This window comes from Acinonyx jubatus, chromosome B1, assembly GCF_027475565.1.
Source record: "Acinonyx jubatus isolate Ajub_Pintada_27869175 chromosome B1, VMU_Ajub_asm_v1.0, whole genome shotgun sequence".
In the NCBI taxonomy this organism is placed as follows: domain Eukaryota; kingdom Metazoa; phylum Chordata; class Mammalia; order Carnivora; family Felidae; genus Acinonyx; species Acinonyx jubatus.
In genome coordinates, this window is record NC_069382.1 from 99,801,621 (window position 1) to 99,822,797 (window position 21,177).

At 34.7% G+C, this 21,177-nt stretch overlaps 1 protein-coding gene across 9 annotated transcripts in view; it reads right to left on the reverse strand.

Annotated features, from left to right (window-relative positions):
- The window catches only part of BLTP1 (bridge-like lipid transfer protein family member 1), a 210,186-nt gene that overhangs the window by 102,992 nt on the left and 86,017 nt on the right, over positions 1 to 21,177 (reverse strand). For all 9 annotated transcript variants that reach the window (XM_027063867.2, XM_053216995.1, XM_027063905.2 and 6 more), the window contains 8 exons: positions 18,466 to 18,585; positions 17,496 to 17,776; positions 11,064 to 11,314; positions 7,751 to 8,009; positions 5,877 to 6,714; positions 3,608 to 3,678; positions 1,811 to 1,984; positions 1,212 to 1,332 (listed from right to left, as the gene is read on the reverse strand). In XM_027063867.2, coding sequence (XP_026919668.1) covers positions 1,212 to 1,332; positions 1,811 to 1,984; positions 3,608 to 3,678; positions 5,877 to 6,714; positions 7,751 to 8,009; positions 11,064 to 11,314; positions 17,496 to 17,776; positions 18,466 to 18,585 — 2,115 coding nt within the window. The remainder of the gene's footprint in view (positions 1 to 1,211; positions 1,333 to 1,810; positions 1,985 to 3,607; positions 3,679 to 5,876; positions 6,715 to 7,750; positions 8,010 to 11,063; positions 11,315 to 17,495; positions 17,777 to 18,465; positions 18,586 to 21,177) is intronic.

A 21,177-nucleotide genomic window follows, 5' to 3' on the forward strand; every position in this document is an offset into this window, starting at 1 on the left:
TGGGGCACCTGGATGGCTCAATCCATTAAGTGACCGACTCGTGATTTCAGCTCGGGTCATGATTTCATAGGTTTGTAAAATCAAGGCCCGTATTGGGCTCTGCACCAACAGTGCAGAAACTACTTGGGATTCTCTCTCTCCCTCTCTTTCCTTCTCCTGCTCATGCTCTCTCTTAAAATAAATAAAATTTACAGGAGCCTGGGTGGCTCAGTCGGTTAAGCGGCCGACTTAGGCTCAGGTCATGATCTCACAGTCCGTGAGTTTGAGCCCCGCATCAGGCTCTGTGCTGACAGCTCAGAGCCTGGAGCCTGTTTCAGATTCTGTGTCTCCCTCTCTCTGACCCTCCCCCGTTCATGCTCTGTCTCTCTCTGTCTCAAAAATAATAAATAAATAAATAAATAAATAAATAAATAAATAAATAAATAAATAAAATAATAAATAAAAATAATGATTTTTTTAAAAATAAATAAATAAATAAACTTTAAAGTATTTTTTAAAAAAAGATTCTCTCTTTCCCTCTGCCCCTCCCCCACTTGTGCATGTGTGCCCATGTATGCACGCTTTCTCGCTCTCTAAAAAAATAAAATAAAAATAATCTCAAAAATATTTAGACACAAGTTATCTAATCACAGAGAAGTCAATATGCAGCTTTGCATTCTTAGAAAATCAATGTACCAGCCTGACAATTGATTGCTCATTCACTTAGGACCAAAGTTCTTTAGGAAAGGCTTAGAATTAAGTTACTTCTGATATAAAAGAAAAAATAAAGCTAAACACTTTAATAAATATTTAATTGCTATTTATTCACAGTACAGTTATATATGGTATCTCCTAAGGAGCCAATAACATACAAAGACTATTCAGAAATGTCTATGGATTTGGAGTGCCTGGGTGGCTCAGTCGGTTGAGCTTCCAACTCTTGATTGCAGCTCGGGTCATGATCTCACAGTTCATGAGATTGAGCCCCGTGGCAGGCTCTGAACTGAAAGTACAGAACCTGCTTGAGATTTTCTCTCTCCCTCTCTGTCTGGGCCCCTCCCTCATGCTCTCTCTCTCAAAATAAATAAATGAACATTTAAAAAAAAATGTCTATGTATTCCAATTTAAAGGGCTAATAAAATTTTAATACATGTTTTTTTTTCAAGTTTAAATATCATGTACACATGAAGAGTATTCAATTGGCTACACTCACTGAATAAAAATGTTCTTACATTTTCTGAGAAGGTAGTCTTGCTATTTTGGACAGCTTCCCTGAGGACTTTGGCATGGAGATCATCTACAATTGCAGCTGGATGGCGGGTACTAGCACAATGAACCATTGCTTCAATATATCTGAGGGAAAAAAAAACAGTATATGAAAAACTTAAATATCACTTAATACTACAGTCTAGTTTAGCTAAATAGGCCCATTATGTTCCATTCTAGATTTTATTCGTGTTAGTTTTGTCTCCTTTGCTGGGCTATAAGCTCCTTGCAGGACACAGAAATCTATTATTTCCCCTTTTTCCTTTCATTAAGTAGATACTAGTAAGAATATCAAACATACTAATTAGTTCCTGGGTGTTACATTTTATGCTCATCATCCCAAAGTAAAAAAGAGAAAATATAATGTAATAAAATAATTACAATATTGCAATGTAATTATTTATGCTGAAAAAGTAACAAATGATAAACCTTTCTAAACATATTTTCATCTTTGTTCAATCAAAATAGCCATCATCAACAATCTTCGTTATTAACACATACACTAATCATATCACATACACTTATAATTTTATGAAATAGTTATATTTGTAAACAAAAGTAATACCTGTCCAAAGCTTCAGCCACCAGGGGAGTCAGAACAATATCAACAGTCCCTTTTACTTCAACTATGGCTGTGGTCCTGGTCTGAGAGACTGGTTGATCCAGGGTCCACTCTTCTGTTAATGTTTCATCATCTGTGTTATCAACAGTTTTCTTTTCCAGAGGAGTATATGGTGTACTATACAATTTAACAAGCAAAATACAGGTTTAAAAGATCACGAGAAAGAATAGAATTAAAGTTTCCTTATGATGAATGACCACTCAAATGTACGTTTATTTCAACTAAAAATTTCATGGAATTAAACTAGATATTTTATGTCCCAAATGTTTTCAGAGACAGGACAGGTGAGGTACAAAAATGAAAACTGATCAAAGCTGGTTAATACATCAAGTAAGAAAAAAAAATGTTGACATAGTTATTTGATGGGGCTTTCCCAAAATATGAAAACTACAATACTGAATTCTTGTTAGTTCCCAATTTTGATATGCCAAGTTATGGTATGTCTAACATAGTATGTCTAACAGAAATGCTACAGGCTGCTTATAAATGTTGGCAAAGCCATGACAGACAACAGAGTTGAATTATTTGTGCTAATTAATTCACAAATAAAATTTTTTAAAAAAAGTTCCAGAATTAATCTTCTTTTTCTTTCATTTTCCCAAGGCTTTGGACAATTCCTGAGACATGATGGCCAATGAAATATTATTTGTGAGAATGAATAAATCAGCTGGAAAAACAAATAATAAAGTAAGATGCAAGGCCAATTATTTTATTACTTACAAGAAATGCAACTGAAGTATAAATACTATAGACATGTGGAAGGTAAAAATAATAAGAATAATGGAAAAAGATACTCCATGAATATATTTGTATCACGGAAGCATAAGAAAGCTGAGGTGGCTGGATTAATATCAAAGTGGACTTAAAAAAAAGAATTACTACATGAGCCAAAGAGGATATTCTGTAATGATAAATCAATGTGAGCAGACAGAACAATGTGTAAAATCTACTAAGAGTTTCAAAAAAGTTAGAGAGGGAGAGAGCCAAACCATAAAAGACTCTTAAAAACTGAGAATAAACTGAGGGTTGATGGGGCGTGGGAGGGAGGGGAGAGTGGGTGATGGGTATTGAGGAGGGCACCTGTTGGGATGAGCACTGGGTGTTGTATGGAAACCAATTTGACAATAAATTTAATATTAAAAAAATAAAAGTAAATAAAAAAAAATAAAATCAGAAACAAAAAAAAATACATTTAAAAAACTGACAGAATTGAAGGAAGAAATAGATAAATTGACAACTTTAGTTAAGATTATACTACTTTCCCAGCAACTGATAGAAATGGTGAACAACAAACCAGTAAGCTTAGAGAAGATCAGACAACACCATCCACCAACTCTGCCATGTGCACAATATGACTCCATCCAACAACTGCAGAAAACACTTTCTTTTCCACTGCTTGTGGAACACTCACCAACACGGAATACTAGCTAGGGTACAAAACAAGTCTCAACAAATATAAAGACCAAAATAATAAGGAATATATTATGTGATTACAAAGGAAATTAGAAATTAAAAGCAAAATGCTATCTTTAAAATTCTCAAATATGTGGAAATCAAGCACTGCATTTCTGAACAAGCCAATGGGTCAAAGAATTAAATTATGAAGGAAAATTTTAAAATAAATAAATAAAAGATAAAGTTTACAGTCAAGTAAGTAAAGAATGGTTATTCCTCAGAATAAACTCCACATATCATTAAATTACATACTTTAAACTTCAAAAGTATGTAATTTCTACTTACTTCGAAGTTGTTCCTGAAAGTTGCATTCCTCTGTCTAGTAAAGAATTAGCGGTGAGCCCCTGTTTGATAACCTAAAATAATATAAAACATTATAGTCTAGAATTTTAATATTAATTGTTCTCTAATTTTATGTTATCAACTGGTATTTGTCAATATCCAGATTACCTTGTTAATATGCTTTTCATATGTACAATAAAAATATTTAACAAATTGAGAAAGTCATATAAAATATGGAATTGTCACTCATTTTCTGATTATTCAGACAAATGAGAGGGCAGGGCTGTGAGGATTCAATAATGATAGTAAAAGACTACACAACTAAAGCTTAAAAATAAGTGCTTCAAATGTCTTTACTCCAAAGTTCCTTTTCTGAGCTTTTCTTAAACTAATTTTAGAACCTTCTCCTAACACAATCAACTTTTAAGTGAGAAAGAATCCCAGAGAAACATTAAGTTATACGAAAAACTAGATTGTAGATAACAGATAACCATTAAAATTAATAATGCACTTGGTTACTCAAACCAAACTGAACTCTTTTAAATGCTAGCCAGTTATTCAGATTTAATAGAGAAAAATGACTTTCTTATTGCCTATATTCTATTTTGAAATTATCTAAAGATATGAATTACTTCCTTTACTCCAGAGAGTTGATTGCCTAACCAAACTAGAAAGATTTATGCAATTACTAAAATAATTCTAACCTCTCAGTTACTCTTCTGAATTGGAAGTACCATATGTTTTTTATACTGGAAAATTCATATACCAACATATTTTCACATGGAATAAAGAAAACATTTTGAAATCTTAACATGGGTCATTCATCTTGGGCAAGAAATGGCACAACCTTAAAACCAAAACTTTGTAATGGTCACTAATGCTTCTTCTTCCTTCAACAAATATTGCTCAAATGCATACATGTATTCCAACTCCATTTATCACATTTCCAGCATTATTTAAGTCCAGCCCTGTCACCTCTTGCACCGATTGCTGCAACAGCTTCCTAAGTGATTACCCCACTTGTTCTCCTGCTTAATGTCAATTCAATTCTACTTAGTAAAGTACGTAAGATCACATTTCCTTAAAGTTCTCGCAAGTTTCCTAATGAAATTTTAACTACTGAAACTGTGGTTTTTAAGTCCTTAATGATCTGTCTTTTGTTTAGGTCTCTAGCCTCAAAATGAGCAATCTCCCTGCTAACTGTTCAGTGTGCACTGACTTCTTTCCCACATTAGAATTTTAGCAAGGCTCATGCCTGTGCTAGGTCTTCCCATCATCAATTTCTTCTCATACTTTAAGTTTCAGTGCAAATATTACCTCCTCCAGTAATCTTTAATGTGAATGCAATATAGGTAGCCCCATCCCCCATTATTCTCTTTTTGATTATCTTCATAAGACTCTTCTCAATTTGTAATCATATACCTATCTGTTTTTCTATTAACTGTCTGGGTCCCACACCTCAACTATAAGTCCTATGTCTGTTTTCCTCATCACTGTACATCAAATGCCTGGCACACAGTAGTATATAATATCTGAATTAAGAATGAATAAATTAACATTTAGACACTTTAAATAAGTGTGTATGTTTATGTAAGTAAACATCACATAAAATTCCTAAACACTGTTAATCAGTTTCATAAGACTTTACATGCTTAATTTTGGTATTTAAAATCATTTTTTAAAAATCTCTTATAAATGTATAATTTTATAAAAGTTTTCATATTGGCTATTATCACTAAATTTATTTTGATGCATTTTTAGTGTTCCTTTAAAAAGCTATTTACAGAATACATTACAGAAATGGACAATAACCAATTCCTGCTAAATTAGAAGGTCTCAAATGTCAAGCACATGGAATTGGATTGGCATAGAAGCAACTAGAGTTTTTTTTTTTTTTTTTTTAGAAGCAGTTACAGATTGAGTAGAAAGAACACCAGTTATTAAAAACAATTACAAAATTTTATTTTCAAGACATGTGAAAATTTGAATCACAGAGACTTGATCTTAATCTTAGAGCATAATGTGTATAGAGACCATATATTAATTAACACTGTGACAATCAAGTCTGAAACTGTTCCTTAATTTGATATGCTTAAACTTATAATACTCATCGATAACCCTAAGATTTATTGTTACACATGAAGCCATGATTTCAGAAATTCTACCTTTCCGAGAGGTAGTTAAAATGACTGAGAGAGTAATTTTGGAAACATCTTAAAAACTGATTTATCTAACTAAATGTATCAGTAGAAACTAATGGCTTGGTTTATACCTTAAAAGTTGGAACAGAAAGCTGTTCAAATGATGATGAACTTTCTTCACTGGTTGGAGTGTCCAGATCGAGGGGACGATGCAATGAGGATTTTGAGGTTCTTTTGTTAGTAGGGTGCTTCACTGACCAATTAATTACCTGAAACTGAGTAAGGTAAGTCTGATAACAATTCATCACAGGTTGTTGAGAAGTAATCTGTTCACTCTCTACTGTTTTCTCAACTTCTACAACATACGGATGTTCTATAACATCATCTTCTCCACCTAACGCAGAAACAAATGAAGCCTGGGAAGGATGAGTTTTGAACGGCAGAGTTCGGGGATCCTGAATGCTTTCTCCATGGCCAGTAAGTGGCCCTTCCACACTGTGATATATGGAACCCCTACTGTAGTCAATCTGCTGTGTTTGCTTTTTCTTCTTTTTTCTACCTGGATAAGTTCCCGGGCCTTCATCACTGCTAATGGGCTCAAATTCTTCAGCTGCAGAAAAGTAGGCTTCACTATCAGCCATTGACATACTGGAATCCATTGATCGATATTGATGAAATGAATTGGAGTCTGCTGATGGTGTGTATGGAAATGAACCAAAACTCCTTCTCTGCTTTGGTGAGTCTAGCACGTTCTCATCACTTCGGGAGACATCACTACTAAACTGGACTCCAACTGTAACAGGCTGCTTGTCCCCATAAAAAGCAGCAGTAAGGCTCTTGGTACTTCCAAGTCGAGTGGAACACACAGAGGCTTGTCGTTTCAAGGGAGATCTCAGAGGAGACTGACCTACTGACTTTTCCTGAGTATTAGGAGACACGGGGCTATTTCCTGATATCTCTGTAGGAATACTAAAGCAGAAAGCAAAGCTATTACCATTTACTATACATCATATAAGTACAAAGAGAAGCACTTAGAAACTCTTTTAGTAATTTTAATCATTTCTTTTATGAATAAAGGAAAATCTAAAATTTTACAATAAAAAATACAAAGTAGCAAAACAGCACAATATGTGTTCATACCCCATGTGGTTCTGAAAAAATTGAGGCAGCTTACAGCAAAATACAAACTTGAAGAAACCCAAAGTATAATCTTCAATCCATATTTTGTGGACACTAATGCATTTATAACTTTTTTTTACATCCTTTAAAAGTCTGTCCAACAAAATATACCAAAGCCTTTGATTAAATGAGAGGCACTGAAGGAAAGGAAGAAGTTACAGATAACCCCGATATCACCAACTTCAGCAACTGATGCTAGTGCCATTTACTGAGGCAGAGCAAGTTGAGCATGAGAGGTACTAGTTCATTTTTTATAGGTTGAGTCTGAGGTCTCCATGAAACATCCAAGTAAAAATATATAAAAAAAAAAAGTAGCTGGGCCTATAGAAACAAAAGTTTTGGCTGGAGTTTCAGATTTAAAAGATCTTAATTAAAGCCAAACCATTATTGAGACCATCTAGGGAAACAGTACAGAGTGAGTAGAGATAAAGGTACAGAACAGAGTCCTGAGGGATAACATCCAACCAATGGCAGGTTGTAAGAGGAAGAGAAAGAAGAGATGAAGGGTGAAAAATGGAGGATATGGAAATAGGGAATAAGAAGGAATAGCCAAGGAGAGTGGAGGAAAATCTGAAATGTTCATATCTGTGAGATGACAAGAAATATTTATTTTCATTATACTTTTCTGTATTTTCCTATTTCTGCAGTGAATATGTATTAATTTTGTAACCAGACAACAGCAAACTAACATTTAAAAATATGTTCAGGAGCAGAAAATTTTCTATAGTAGATGAGTTGAGAGGAAAAAAAGATTTTCTTGCCAAATTTTTGGTAATAACTATCTTATTAGGATCAGGTTTCTAAATCTAATTGAATACTGACTGACCTTACTTGGCCATCATCTCTTTTCGCACTATGCAAGAATTCTTTTTGAACCAAATGGTCATCAGCAACAGAAGAGGGACTTTCTTTTTCTCCAGCCAATAAAGGCTGTGCAGCACTAGAACTACTATTTTCTTCTGAGGAAGAAGATGAGCTATGAGATCGTAACGGTACTTGAAGACTGAGGTGCTGAGTTTTTCTTTCTACTTCTATTCCCACTGATTTGTTTTCCCATTCTTTCCTCTTCATGCCATTCACATTACCTGAACAAACAAAAAAGTAGGTTATATGAACATAATTTCAAAAGCAATTTGTGAAAAATGTGAACACTTAATCCAATTTCTTATTTTTATAAACATAATCATTTTTTACAGCAAAAGTATTCAGTTTCACATAACAATATGCTAAACACTATAGAAAGATATCTACATTAGGTATGGATCCAGAGTCCATAGTCATTGAAATTTTTCTTCCTCTTTTTTTTAACCTTTATTTGAAAATGTTCCAACTTACAGAAAACTTTAAAGAATAACACAAAGCCACCATAAATTTTTTACTTGGAAGTACCTATTTTAAACATTTTGCCCCATTTTCTCTATTATGTATAATATATACATAGTGCTTTTTGAACTGAAAGTCATTTGCAGACATTGTAGCCTTTTACCCTAAATAAATGTTTATTTCCTAAGAATAAATAACCACTGATAATTGTCAATTTGATGAATTTAGTATTTATACAATACTGTTATCTAATCTTCCATGTGCTTCCCATTTTTTTCAATTGACCCAATAATGTCCTTTAAAGCACCTCTGCCCCTTCAATCTAAGATCATATATTACTGCATTCAGTTGTCATGTATTCTTTAATGTGGAACATTTCCTCAGCCTTTTATAAGAGCCCTGTGATGTGTTATGTAAATGGAGGAGGAGAGTTCTACAGCTGCTTAGATCCAAAAAATAAGTCTGGCCCAGTTTCTATTCTCCTCCAACCATCCCTGTGTTATCCAAGAAAGAGGAATCTGCTAGTAGGAGAAAACTTCTCTCCAAGAAGAATGCAGTCCTAGATGGAATTTAAGGAGTAAGAAGACTTAAGAATTTACAACGTAAGTAATATTATTTGCTTCTCTTACCACAAATGGAAAAATCAAAGCAGTAAAAGTCAAAATGGAGTTTCATTCACTTGTAAGTGGTAGGAAACTAGTGTTCACTGACCTTCCAAGGAAATCCTGAGTTCTACCATGTGCCCTCCTTGATTCTATCCTAACACTGCACATCTATACTTGGCTCCTGGAAACCACAACAATCAGAAAGTCACATACTTACATAGTGGTTAAATCCATAGCAAATTTATAGCAATTTGTGAATTATAGGTCACTCCTGAATCAACAGGAGATACAGAAAATCCTTATTATTATACATTATAAGAGTTATAATGAGCTTTGCTTTGTTCAGTTGGAGAATTTGTTCTCTTCCCTCTTTTCTACTATGTGTAAATTCCCTGTAGATTTTCTGTCTTCCATTTGTGATGGTTAAATTTTCATCCAGATTAGAAAATCAAGCAGTGCTGAAATTAGTGCCAGCTGTAGTACAGCAGAAATAACACTGAAGTGGCTTTGATGGCCCTGATTCTAGTTTCTGCTTAGCCATCTACTTGGCTATATGATTTCATGCAACTCAGTCTCAGTGATGAGCCTCACTTTCCTTACTGTAAACAAGGAAAATATAGAACTCACATGGTAGCTTGAAGATTAAATGAGAAAATGCCTGTGAAAACTTTTAAAAACAAACATTATTCAAATGTAAGAAAGTAATAAGAAAAATGATATATTTTATTTAGCATCTTTCCTATCTTTTAAATGTCAGGATGTTTTAATGTTTGCAGATTTTCTACAATAATGTACTGTTATTGGGGCGCCTAGGTGGCTCAGTGGGCTAAGCGCCTGACTTCAGCTCAGGTCTTGATCTCATGGTTTGTGAGTTTGAGCCCCACGTCAGGCTCTGTGCCGACAGCTCAGAGCCTGGGTCCTGCTCCGGATTCTATGTCTCCCTCTCTCTCTGCCCCTCCTAGCTTGTGCTCTGTGTGTCTCTCTCTCAAAAATAAACAAACATTTTAAAAAAATAATAATAATGTACTGTTATTCTAGCCAAAACTACAGAAGTCAACTTTAAATAAGATGTACATACTTATGTATTAATATTTAGTGAAATATCATTAAAACGAGAGTTTGACATATGTAGCTCAGCTCTTTCCTCTAAGAGCTCCTTATACATAGGAAATCAATACACTTTCTTCCCTCCCTTTGGGTCTACAGACAAAAGGCAGTGCTGTCAATGCTTCTGAATAGATCGAGAGGAAAAGGCTAATATTAGTAAAATACCAAGACTTCTCTAAATTTCACTTTTTTTTTTTTAATTTTTTTTTCAACGTTTTTATTTATTTTTGGGACAGAGAGAGACAGAGCATGAACGGGGGAGGGGCAGAGAGAGAGGGAGACACAGAATCGGAAACAGGCTCCAGGCTCTGAGCCATCAGCCCAGAGCCTGACGCGGGGCTCGAACTCACGGACCGCGAGATCGTGACCTGGCTGAAGTCGGACGCTTAACCGACTGAGCCACCCAGGCGCCCCTCTAAATTTCACTTCTTGACAGCATGGCAACTTAGGCAGTAAACACTGCACTTAATTGTAGGAACACACAATTAAAAAAAAAATCCAAAGGAAAATCCATTTCTGAAGTCTTTAGAGAAAAGATACTAGATAAATCTAAGTCTAATATACTTAAAACCACCATTTACTGCTTATACCAACCTTGTATATTTACAAAGTTATCCTACTGGATCTAAGGAAAGGTCACATTTCTCTTCTTGATATGTTCAATTTTTAGTGATAAGAGTATATTGCAAAAGTAGTTGGTAACATGAAGCCCAATAGTATAGATACTACTCTTGACAAGTTTTCCTATAAAAGTAACCTTGATAAAACAACTGTTACCTTGGAACACAGCTATTCTTAAGTGCACCTCTGGAAGCTGACTTCTAGGAAATGATATGTAATACTCAGAATACAGTTGGCTAGGAAGATCACCAATACCAACAATGGGAGATCCAAAGAGTAGGCCTACTTTTGCCTTGTATAACTATAAAAAACTCATTAGTCTTATCTGGCTTTAGTTAAATCATCTGCAAAACAAAGGCAGATTATAATGAATTCTACCTATAAGACTGCTCAAAAAATTGAGTTGAACAAAGTAACACAGCTCTCTCAGAAGGATGTAAAGATAAAGAAAATAAAAGATTAGCACAAGTGACAACACATTACCATCTACAACTTTGGGAATTTCTTTAGTAATAATCCATTCTCCAGGCTGTAGCAGAGACTGTCCATAATACATATCAGACTCTGCACTCGTGCTTGAAAACGCAGAACTACTGGAAGGTGTCAACTCTTCAAGTTTGAAGAAATCTAGGCCAGTTACTGTGCCACCAAAGAATCTGCAGCCACCAAGACAACCACATTTGTTCTTACACCTCTTATTCTTCAGGGTATCGTCTGGCCACAAAAACCACAACCTAAACAGAACCCAAAACAGAAACAAACAAAAACAACAACATAACAAAAACTGATTAAGAAATAAAAAACTTTTTGGCAAATAATTAAAAATAAGTTAATTGTTAATATTTTTAAAAGACAAGGTAAACACAAACATAAAAGTTTATTTTTATTGTGGAATGTCTTTTTAACCATTTTGTCTTTCTTAAAAAAAAAAAAAACAAAAAAAAACAGTCTGGGAGGCACCTGGGTAGCACAGTCAGTTAAGCATCTGACTTGATTTCAGCTAGGTCATGATCTCACAGTTCTTGAGATTGAGTCCCAATACCTGCTTCATATTCTCTCTTCTCTCTCTGCCCCTCCCCCCTCTGCTTTCTCTCTAAATAAACAAATAAACATTTAAAACAAAAACCCAATATCACCATGGTGAGATGAAAGTAAGCAGGAACAGGAAGAGAGATGTAGCATATGCTACAAACATATATATATATGCTAAGTATATATATATATGTTAAAAAAAGCAAATATTAAAGATCAGACATTTAAATCCAATTTTAAAATAGCAGTTTTAAATATTTTTATTTAAATTTTATTCGAGAATATTTAAATATTCTCAAAAGGACTAAAAATTTTAAACATTAATGTAAAAAGTGGACAAAACCATGGGTACAGATTATACTTAATAATTTATCACCGTTAGCAATTCACAGCCTATTTCACATGGTAAATACACCAAAATACTATAAATGTGGGACAAGTGGGAAATTATTTCTCAATAAGGCCAAAATGATGTATAAGGCCAAAATGATGCATTCTATCTTTTAGAGAAAAAAACTGTAATAATTTTGTAATAAGGACTTCAAATGAAGTATTAAGAATTAAGACAATGGGAGAAAATGTATGTAAAAGTCTTCAAGCTCTGAGTGGTCCATACATAAGCCTGTCAGTATATTAACTATCCTCTTTCTTAAAAAAATATAATACAAATATAGGAGATATATCTTTATTCCTCTTTTTTAAACTTTAAATGATAAAACCATCTCATATTAAGTCTGTTTTGCTAAACACATTTACACGCATTATCTCACTGTCTCCTCAGGGCCCTCAAGGGAAGACAGAATAGGTATTATTATTTTCATTTTACATTCCCTCATTTATATTTCTTGAACATATCTATATGTGCCTAGTATTGTGCTAGGTGAAAATGACAGTCTTATCCATGTGAAGTTTAGAGTACAGAGGCACAGACAAGCCATAAACAAAAATATCTAATCATAAATTATACTGAGTGCTATGAGGTAATTAAAAAAAAAGGGTATTGTGATAAGGAAAAAGAAGGAATCTTTCAAAAAGTAATATTTGATATGTGAAAGATGAGATGAAATATATCAAGTTAGAAGTGGAACATCAGTCTAGAGAAGACAGAAGGAAAAATACATGAGAAAGCCTTAGGATTAATGAAAATTTGAGGTATTACTGCAATTAAATGTTATCAAATGCAAATCACTTCTCCATTATAAAGTACTAAGATTCAGTCACTAAGCAAACTATTTTAAGCACTATCAAAATAAAAGATCTTACATATTCCACACACAGTTTTTACCTCATTTGTGTAGCAAAAAGCTTAGCAAAATGCATGGATTTGCAGTCATCTAGACATGGGTTCTAATTCCAGTGGTGCCACTTAATAACTCTAGGATCTTGGACATGTTAGTTAACAATTTCTGAGCCTCAGTTTCCTCAACTGTAAAATTATAGTCTGATTTACCTAATAAGACTGTTTTGAAGATTAAATGGTATAACATATGTAAAGCTCCTGATATAAACCCTGGAATACAGAAGTTGCATAACAAATGTAAGCTCCCTTTCCTTACCTTTATTATAGTTCAGTGCACTAGTTCTTAACCTTTAGCTTGCATTTGAATCACCTAAAGGACTTATCACAATATGGGGAGCAGGGCACCACCCCCAGAGTTTCTGAATGAAGTCTGGTAAGGTCTTATTATATAAATTTCTAACAAGTTCCAAGGACACACTGGTGGTGGTGGTTTAGGAAGTATACTTTTCAAAAACACTGACCTAAAGAAACTAATGACCTTTGTGTCCAGCAACTTCTCCAATTATATGAAAAAATAATATATCTAGGCCCCAAAACTCCTGGGAATCAAATATACACAAAGGCAGCCAGCCAAAGCTGAAGATCAGTGAGTTACCTCTGATACCTACATGCTAGGAGAGGCAATTACCAATATGCCTAAACATACCTACCTGTTCTTGCTGGGTATGCCAAGAATGTGAAGCTCTGACCAGGGCACTTCTCAGGGATGTACTAGCAGTAAACTACCTTAAAAGACGAGGTAATGTCTCATCCTGAAATAGAGCACGCTTGCTTCCACTTACTACAAAAGTGGTAAAGGGCCGCCTGGGTGAGCCAGTCAGTTAAGCGCTAGACTCTTGATTTCAGCTCAGTACGTGATCCCACGGTTGTGAGATTGAGCCCGCATCAGGCACAGAGCCTACTTGGGATTCTCTCTCTCCCTCTCTCTCTGCCCCTCCCCCACTCACACACACGCATGCGTGTGCGTGCTCTCTCTCTCAAAATAAATAAATAAACGTAAATAAGTTTTCCTTATGCAATGTATGGGGCAATATGACACACTGAGAAGTTATTTGTTGTTTATCATTTATCTGAAATTCAATTTAAAAAAAAATTTTTTTAACGTTTTTATTTATTTTGGGGACAGAGAGACAGAGCATGAACGGGGGAGGGTCAGAGAGAGAGGGAGACACAGAATCTGAAACAGGCTCCAGGCTCTGAGCTGTCAGCACAGAGCCCGACACGGGGCTCAAACTCACAGACCACAAGATCATGACCTTAGCTGAAGTCGGACGCTTAACCAACTGAGCCACCCAGGCGCCCCTGAAATTCAAATTTAACTAGGCTTCCTGTATTTCATCTGGAAACCCTACTTTGAGGGCACAGAGAACCAATGCAAGCACATAGGACTCTGGCTAGTGCTTTTGCTGTAAGTAATAAAGTCCTTTGTCTCTGGCCAGAGGTCTTGTGTTTTCTGCCAGCACCCATGAAACTGTGGTAGGCTAACTTGTTAGCTTGCAAGTAGAATAAAATCCCAGACTCTTCACAATTATTAACCAATCAGAGCACTGAAACCAATCTAAATGGTTGGATTTACTGGAACACCTGGAACCTGAATCACATGATGCCACCTCCTTAGCTTCATCAACACCTTGTTCTACCATCTCAGCTAATTAGACACAAGCACTTTGTTCACATTAACTGGCTTCCTGAGAAATAATTATCAAAGAAATCAAAGTTTTTAAAACAATATTCTCCACACATGAGCTTCCATACTCACTTTTATAAAACATCAGGATCTTAAAGTAACTTAAAAGATAAATGTAACCTCAATAAAAACCTCAAAAAGATTTTTTAACTAAAAAAAACAGTTCTTTGGGAAAATTAATAGATAAAAATACCTAAACATTGTGATGAAATGGAAAAATAAATGTGTATTAGGTATGAATTTTTCTGTATTTGAGAAGATATTTGCAGAAAAATCCAGATAGAGTTAAAAAAAAAGATGAGAAAAAAATAAGAAAATACAGGTGCCAAGGGATTACTAGCAAAAGAAATACTTCCTCAAATTAGTAAAAGAATTACAAAGGGGAAAACTGACATATTTTAATATACAAAAATTAAAATCTGTAAGATTAAAAAAATTAAAAATGAAACAAATTGCAAAATATTAGCAACAGGAACTATTAAAAGGATGGTAATCTATAAAGAGCTCTTAAAAATTTTTAAGAAATACAATATGCCAATAAATAAATAGACATAGAATAATAACGGGCAATTTACAAATGAGGAAATAAAAACAGCCAATAAATACATGAAAAAAAGTGTAAATCTCAGAAATAAAGAAATGCAAAATAAAACAAAGAGATACCACGTTTTAATTCTCATCAAACACTTAAAGGGCAGCAAAGATGCAGCGAGACAGAGATGCTCCTAAAAGCCACTGGGAATATAAACTGAAATAATCTTTCTGGGAAGTAATTTGGGAAGGCATATCAAAAGGCACCGTCACATCTCTTTCTAAAGAAACTATTTAAAGGGAATTTAGGGGTGCCTGGGTGGCTCTTGATCTGGGTTCAGGTCATGATCTCACAGTTTGTGAGATCGAGCCCCACATCATCTTAGCGCAGCTGTCAGCCCAGCGTTGGGATTCTGTCTCCCTTTCTCTCCGCCCATCCCCTGTGCACTCAGGCTGTCTCTCTCTAAAATAAACAAACATTAAAAAGATAGTTAAAAAAATAAAAGGAATTTAAAGACCACGTGAGAAAAGATTTTATGTGCAAAACGTTCCTCTATTAATTAAAATGATAAATTTAGAAACACTATCTACATATTTAATATAACAAGGGCAATGGCTAAATAAAGTACAATTTATCTTTCTAATTGTGTATTATCATTTATTTGAAAGGAACTTTATAAAATTTTCTATTATTTGGGCAGATTTGGGTGTAAGTTTAATACAACATGCTGAATTTTAAAATATAAATACAAGATGATCTCAAGTGTAAGAAAGATACACTAAAATTACGGGTAAGAAATATGACAAATTCAGTGTGATAAGGTTATGGAAATTATTTCCCTCTATTTCGGAATAGTTTCCCCTATTTTAAAAACAAGCTCGGGGTGCCTGGGTGGCTCAGTTAGGTAAGCGTCTGACTTCAGCTCAGGTCACGATCACACAGTTCGTGGACTGCAGCCCCACATTGGGCTCTGTGCTGACAGCACCAAGCCTGCTTGGATCCTGTGTCTCTCTCTCTCTCTTTGTTCCTCCCCTGCTTGCTCCCTCTCTCTCTCTCAAAAATAAACATTTTTAAAAAATTTTTAATAAAATAAAAATAAATAAAATAAAATAAGCTCGTATTAACTTTATAATGGCAGAGATAGGGATGGAAAAAGTTAACCTGGTATTTTATTTTTTATTTTTTTTAAATTTAATTTTATTTTTTTAAATTTACATCCAAATTAGTTAGCATATAGTGCAACAATGATTTCAGGACTAGATTCCTTAGTGCCCCTTACCCATTTAGCCCATTCCCCCTCCCACAACCCCTCCAGTAACCCTCAGTTTGTTCTCCACATTTGTGAGTCTCTTCTGTTTTGTCCCCCTCCCTGTTTTTATATTATTTTTGTTTCCCTTCCCTTATGTTCATCTGTTTTGTATCTTAAAGTCCTCATAGTGGTGAAGTCATATGATTTTTGTCTTTCTCTGACTAATTTCACTTAGCATAATACCCTCCAGTTCCATCCACCTAGTTGCAAATGGCAAGATTTCACTCTTTTTGATTGCCAAGTAATACTCCATTGTATATATATACCACATCATCTTTATCCATTCATCCATCGATGGACATTTGGGCTCTTTCCATACTTTGGCTATTGTTGATAGTGCTGCTATAAACATGGGGGTGCATGTGTCCCTTCAAAACAGCACACCTGTATCCCTTGGATAAATACTTAGTAGTGCAATTGCTGGGTTGTAGGGTAGTTCTATTTTTAATTTTTGAGGAACCTCCATACTGTTTTCCAGAGTGGCTGCACCAGCTTGCATTCCCATGTCCTGGTATTTTAAATGGACATTAGTCAGTAAGAGGCTCTGGCAACTTTTTGAATGGCAGATAAAATTATTTCTTAACAACCATTCCTTAGGAATTAGGTCCCATATTTTTTTTAGTCTCCCCTGCAGTCATGAGGGCCCATAAAAGGAATTTTGTAGAGTATACAGTGATAGCAATGATGTTTTCTAGAAATGATGAATTGGAAGTGGATGGCTGTCATGGGAAAGAAAGGAGGATAGTGCTCTATAAAATGTTATTTGGGAACCAATAGTTTAAACTCATTTCACTGCTAATACACATAGTATGAGCTTAGAAATACATTAAAAAACAATGTTATTTCCAGCAACCACACAATTACCACAGATGAGATATATAATGTATTTATTTAAGTATCAAATTCTTATATATTCACTGAGGTGTACCCGGCACAATCTTTTTGTCTTCATATAAAATATTCTTATTCCATTCCTAACAGTAGAATTTGCTCTATAATTATAGGCTAATTTTCATCTGAGCTTGGGACTATTACCATCCTTAAATTTAACTTACCTCTTAGTTCTGGCATCATGAGTTTCTAAGAAATGTCTTTGGGCCTCATGTTTAGAATGATGATCTGCAGCTAATGCAATATCAACAGTAATGAGTCCTAAATTGGCTGACCCAGCTTCAAGCCAATAGGCCCTCCGTAGCACTGCAGGCTGAAGTCCAACTCTGGAATTATTTAACTGTTCAATGTACTGTCTCACTTGAAAATCCTGAATTGCAGCACTTATTCCTTCCCCAACCGACTGATTGTGGAGATTACAGTTCGCAACTCGAATTGCACCCATCTAAATTGAATGAAGAGAATGAAATAAAACTGTGGTCTCCATATTCTTAATCAACTTAGAATAAACTATAGAATAGGCAATTATTTCAAACTGCATGAAAGACAGAAGAAGAAAAAGAAGGGAAACAGAAAAGATACATGCAACAGAATGAAAATAGACATTCAATTAAAAACAAAAAAGAGGATAAGAGGAAAAGAACATAAGTCCAAAGGAAAACAAAAGAGAGAAGGAGGAAAGAAAAGTTATAAGGGTAGGAAGTAATAAAAATTACAGACTCTTAATAAGGCTTAATTTTAAGCAGTAACCCATAAAGCAGAGGTGGCAAATAGATGTTTGCAAGAGCCAGGCAGGATATAAATATATAATACCTAAAGGCACTTAAAATCAAATCTTTTAAAAACACTGCCAATTTAATCTCTGCCATAAAAGCAAGCTACACGTTTACATCTCTGCCATAAAGCAAGGTCATGATAATTCAGTTAGAGTGAAATAGTAGTGAAAGAAAGTGCCTTAAGAAACACACCAGAAGAGAACACGGACAGGCAAAACACCAAGAGCTATCTCCTGGGATTCTGTAGTGTTTTGTGAGATGGCAAATTATAAATGTGTGTTCTATTTCAAGAAATGGAGGTATGGTTTGGTAAAAAGGAAAAAGAACTACACTAGCCAAGAAATAGACAAATGTGTACCTTTAGATTTGTAGCACAGCCATGCTCCACAATATAAATATCTGCTCCATCTACTGCTAAACGAGTCATAGTATATTTCAAATCATCTGAAGTTGGACAAGGCCCAGGAATACAGCTCAACTAAAATGGAAATGAAATGAGTATTAATTTTTCACCATTGATTCACCATTTAGATACTTATTAAATAAAATTCTGGCTACACATGTATTTTTAAAAAGTAGTCAATTAAATTTCATTTTTTATAATGATAAATGAAATCATCAGTGATTAAAGTCTTGCCAATTAGAAACTAATCATAAGTAAGCATGTACCATTTCCATTCAAATGGGCCAGTAGCTGGTCTAAATTGACAGAATACATATATAACTTATTATTGAAACTCACATAGCCAAAGTAAACTGATAAGTAATAAGTGTCACTGGATTATAAGAACTGTACAGCAGTTTAAAATTGTAAGATTTTCTTATGAGTACTCTATATTATACACACACACACACAATCTTCTTTTTAGAAATATGTCAACTGTAAATGTTATTATGACGTCTAGAATAATCCACAGAAATTTAACATTGCTTTACTCCTTTTTTATTTTTAATTTTTTTTTAATGTTTATTTATTTTTGAGACAGAGAGAGACAGAGCATGAACGGGGGAGGGTCAGAGAGAGAGGGAGACACAGAATCTGAAGCAGGCTCCAGGCTCTGAGCTGTCAGCACAGAGCCGGACATGGGGCTCGAACTCACGGACTGTGAGATCATGAACTGAGCCGAAGTCGGACGCTTAACCGACTGAGCCACCCAGGAGCCCCAACACTGCTTTACTCCTAAAACAGATTTGGTCATGGTTAGGTTGGAAGAAATCATACATATCACCTACTTCAATGAACTTCTTGAGGGAAATGGCAGCACTGAGTAAATTATTGGCTCAATAACATGCAATTGCTCATTAGAGGCAGTGCTAGGACTAGAACACAGGTGTCTTGTCTTATAATCAGTTTTCTATAATAATAAGGCATACCTTAGAGATATTGCGGGTTGGGATCCAGACCACCGCAATAAAGCAAATATCGCAATAAAGCAAGTCAAATAAATTTTTTGTGGCTAAAATCAAAAACACAAGAAACAGCAAGTATTGGCCAAGATGTGGAGAAAAAACACTGTTGGCAGGAATGCAAACTGGTACAGCCACTATGGAAGACAGTATAGAGGTTGCTGAAAAAATGAAAAATAGAGCTATCCTATGATCCAGTAATTGACTACTGGGTATTTACTCAAAGAATATGAAAACACTAATTCGAAAGGATATATGCACCACTATGTTTATTGCACCATTATTTATAATAGCCAAATTATGGAAGCAGCCTGAGTATCTACTAACAGATGAATGGATAAAGATGTAGTGTGTATACACACACACACACACACACACACACACACACACACACACACGTGTGTGTGTGTGTGTGTGTGTATACAATGGAATATTAGCATAAAAATAGAATGAAATCTTGCCATTTGCAACAACATGGATGGATCTAGAGAGTAAAATGCTAAGCAAAATAAGCCAGTTAGAGAAAGACAAATACTATATGATTTCACTTATATGTGGAATTTAAGAAACAAATGAACAAAAGGAAAAAGAGAGAAAACAAAAAAAGACTCAACTATAGAGAATAAAGAGATGGTTTCTAGAGAAGCAGTGGGGGGGGGGGGGCTGCTGAATAGGCAGAGGGGATTAAGGGTACTTGTGATAAGTATTGAGTAATATATGGAATTGCTGAATCACTACACTGTACACCTGAAATTAATATAATACTACATGTTTTTATAGTGGAATTAAAATAAAAATTAAAAATATTATTAAAGATAAAAAATAATTTTTTTGGTTTCCTAGTGCACATAAAAATTACATTTACACTATTTACTATAGTCTAAATGTGCCACAGCATATGAATAGGAAATACGTACATGACTTTATTGCTAAAAAATGCTAATCATCATCTGAGCTTTCAGCAAGTCATAATTACTGATCATAGATCACTATAACAAATATAGTAATGACAAAGTCTGAAATATTGCAAGAATTACCCAAATGTGACACAGATGGAATACACATTCTTCTTGAGTGCACATGGAACATTCTCCAGAATAGATCACATACTGGGACACAAATCAGCCCTCAACAAGTACAAAAAGATCGAGAGCATTCCATGCATATTTTCAGACCACACCGTGATGAAACTCGAAATGAACCATAAGAAAAAATCTGGAAAGACAACAAATAATTGGAGACTAAAGAACATCCTACTAAAGAATGAATGTGTTAACCAAGAAATTAAAGAGGAAATTAAAAAGTATATAGAAGCCAAAGAAAATAATAATACTAGAGCACAAAACCTCTGGGAAGCAGCAAAGGCAGTCATAAGAGGGAAGTATATAGCAATCCAGGCCTTCTTAGAGAAGGAAGAAAGGTCTCAGATACACAACCGAACCTTACACCTTAAAGAGCTGGAAAAAGAACAGCAAATAAAACCCATAACCAGCAGAAGATGGGAAATAATAAAGATTAGAGCAAAAATCAAAGCTATTGAAATAAAAAAAACAAAAACAAAAAAACAGTAGAACAAATAAATGAAACCACGAGCTGGTTCTTTAAAACAATTAACAAAACTAATAAGCCCCTAGCCAGTTTGATCAGAAAGAAGGAGGAGAGA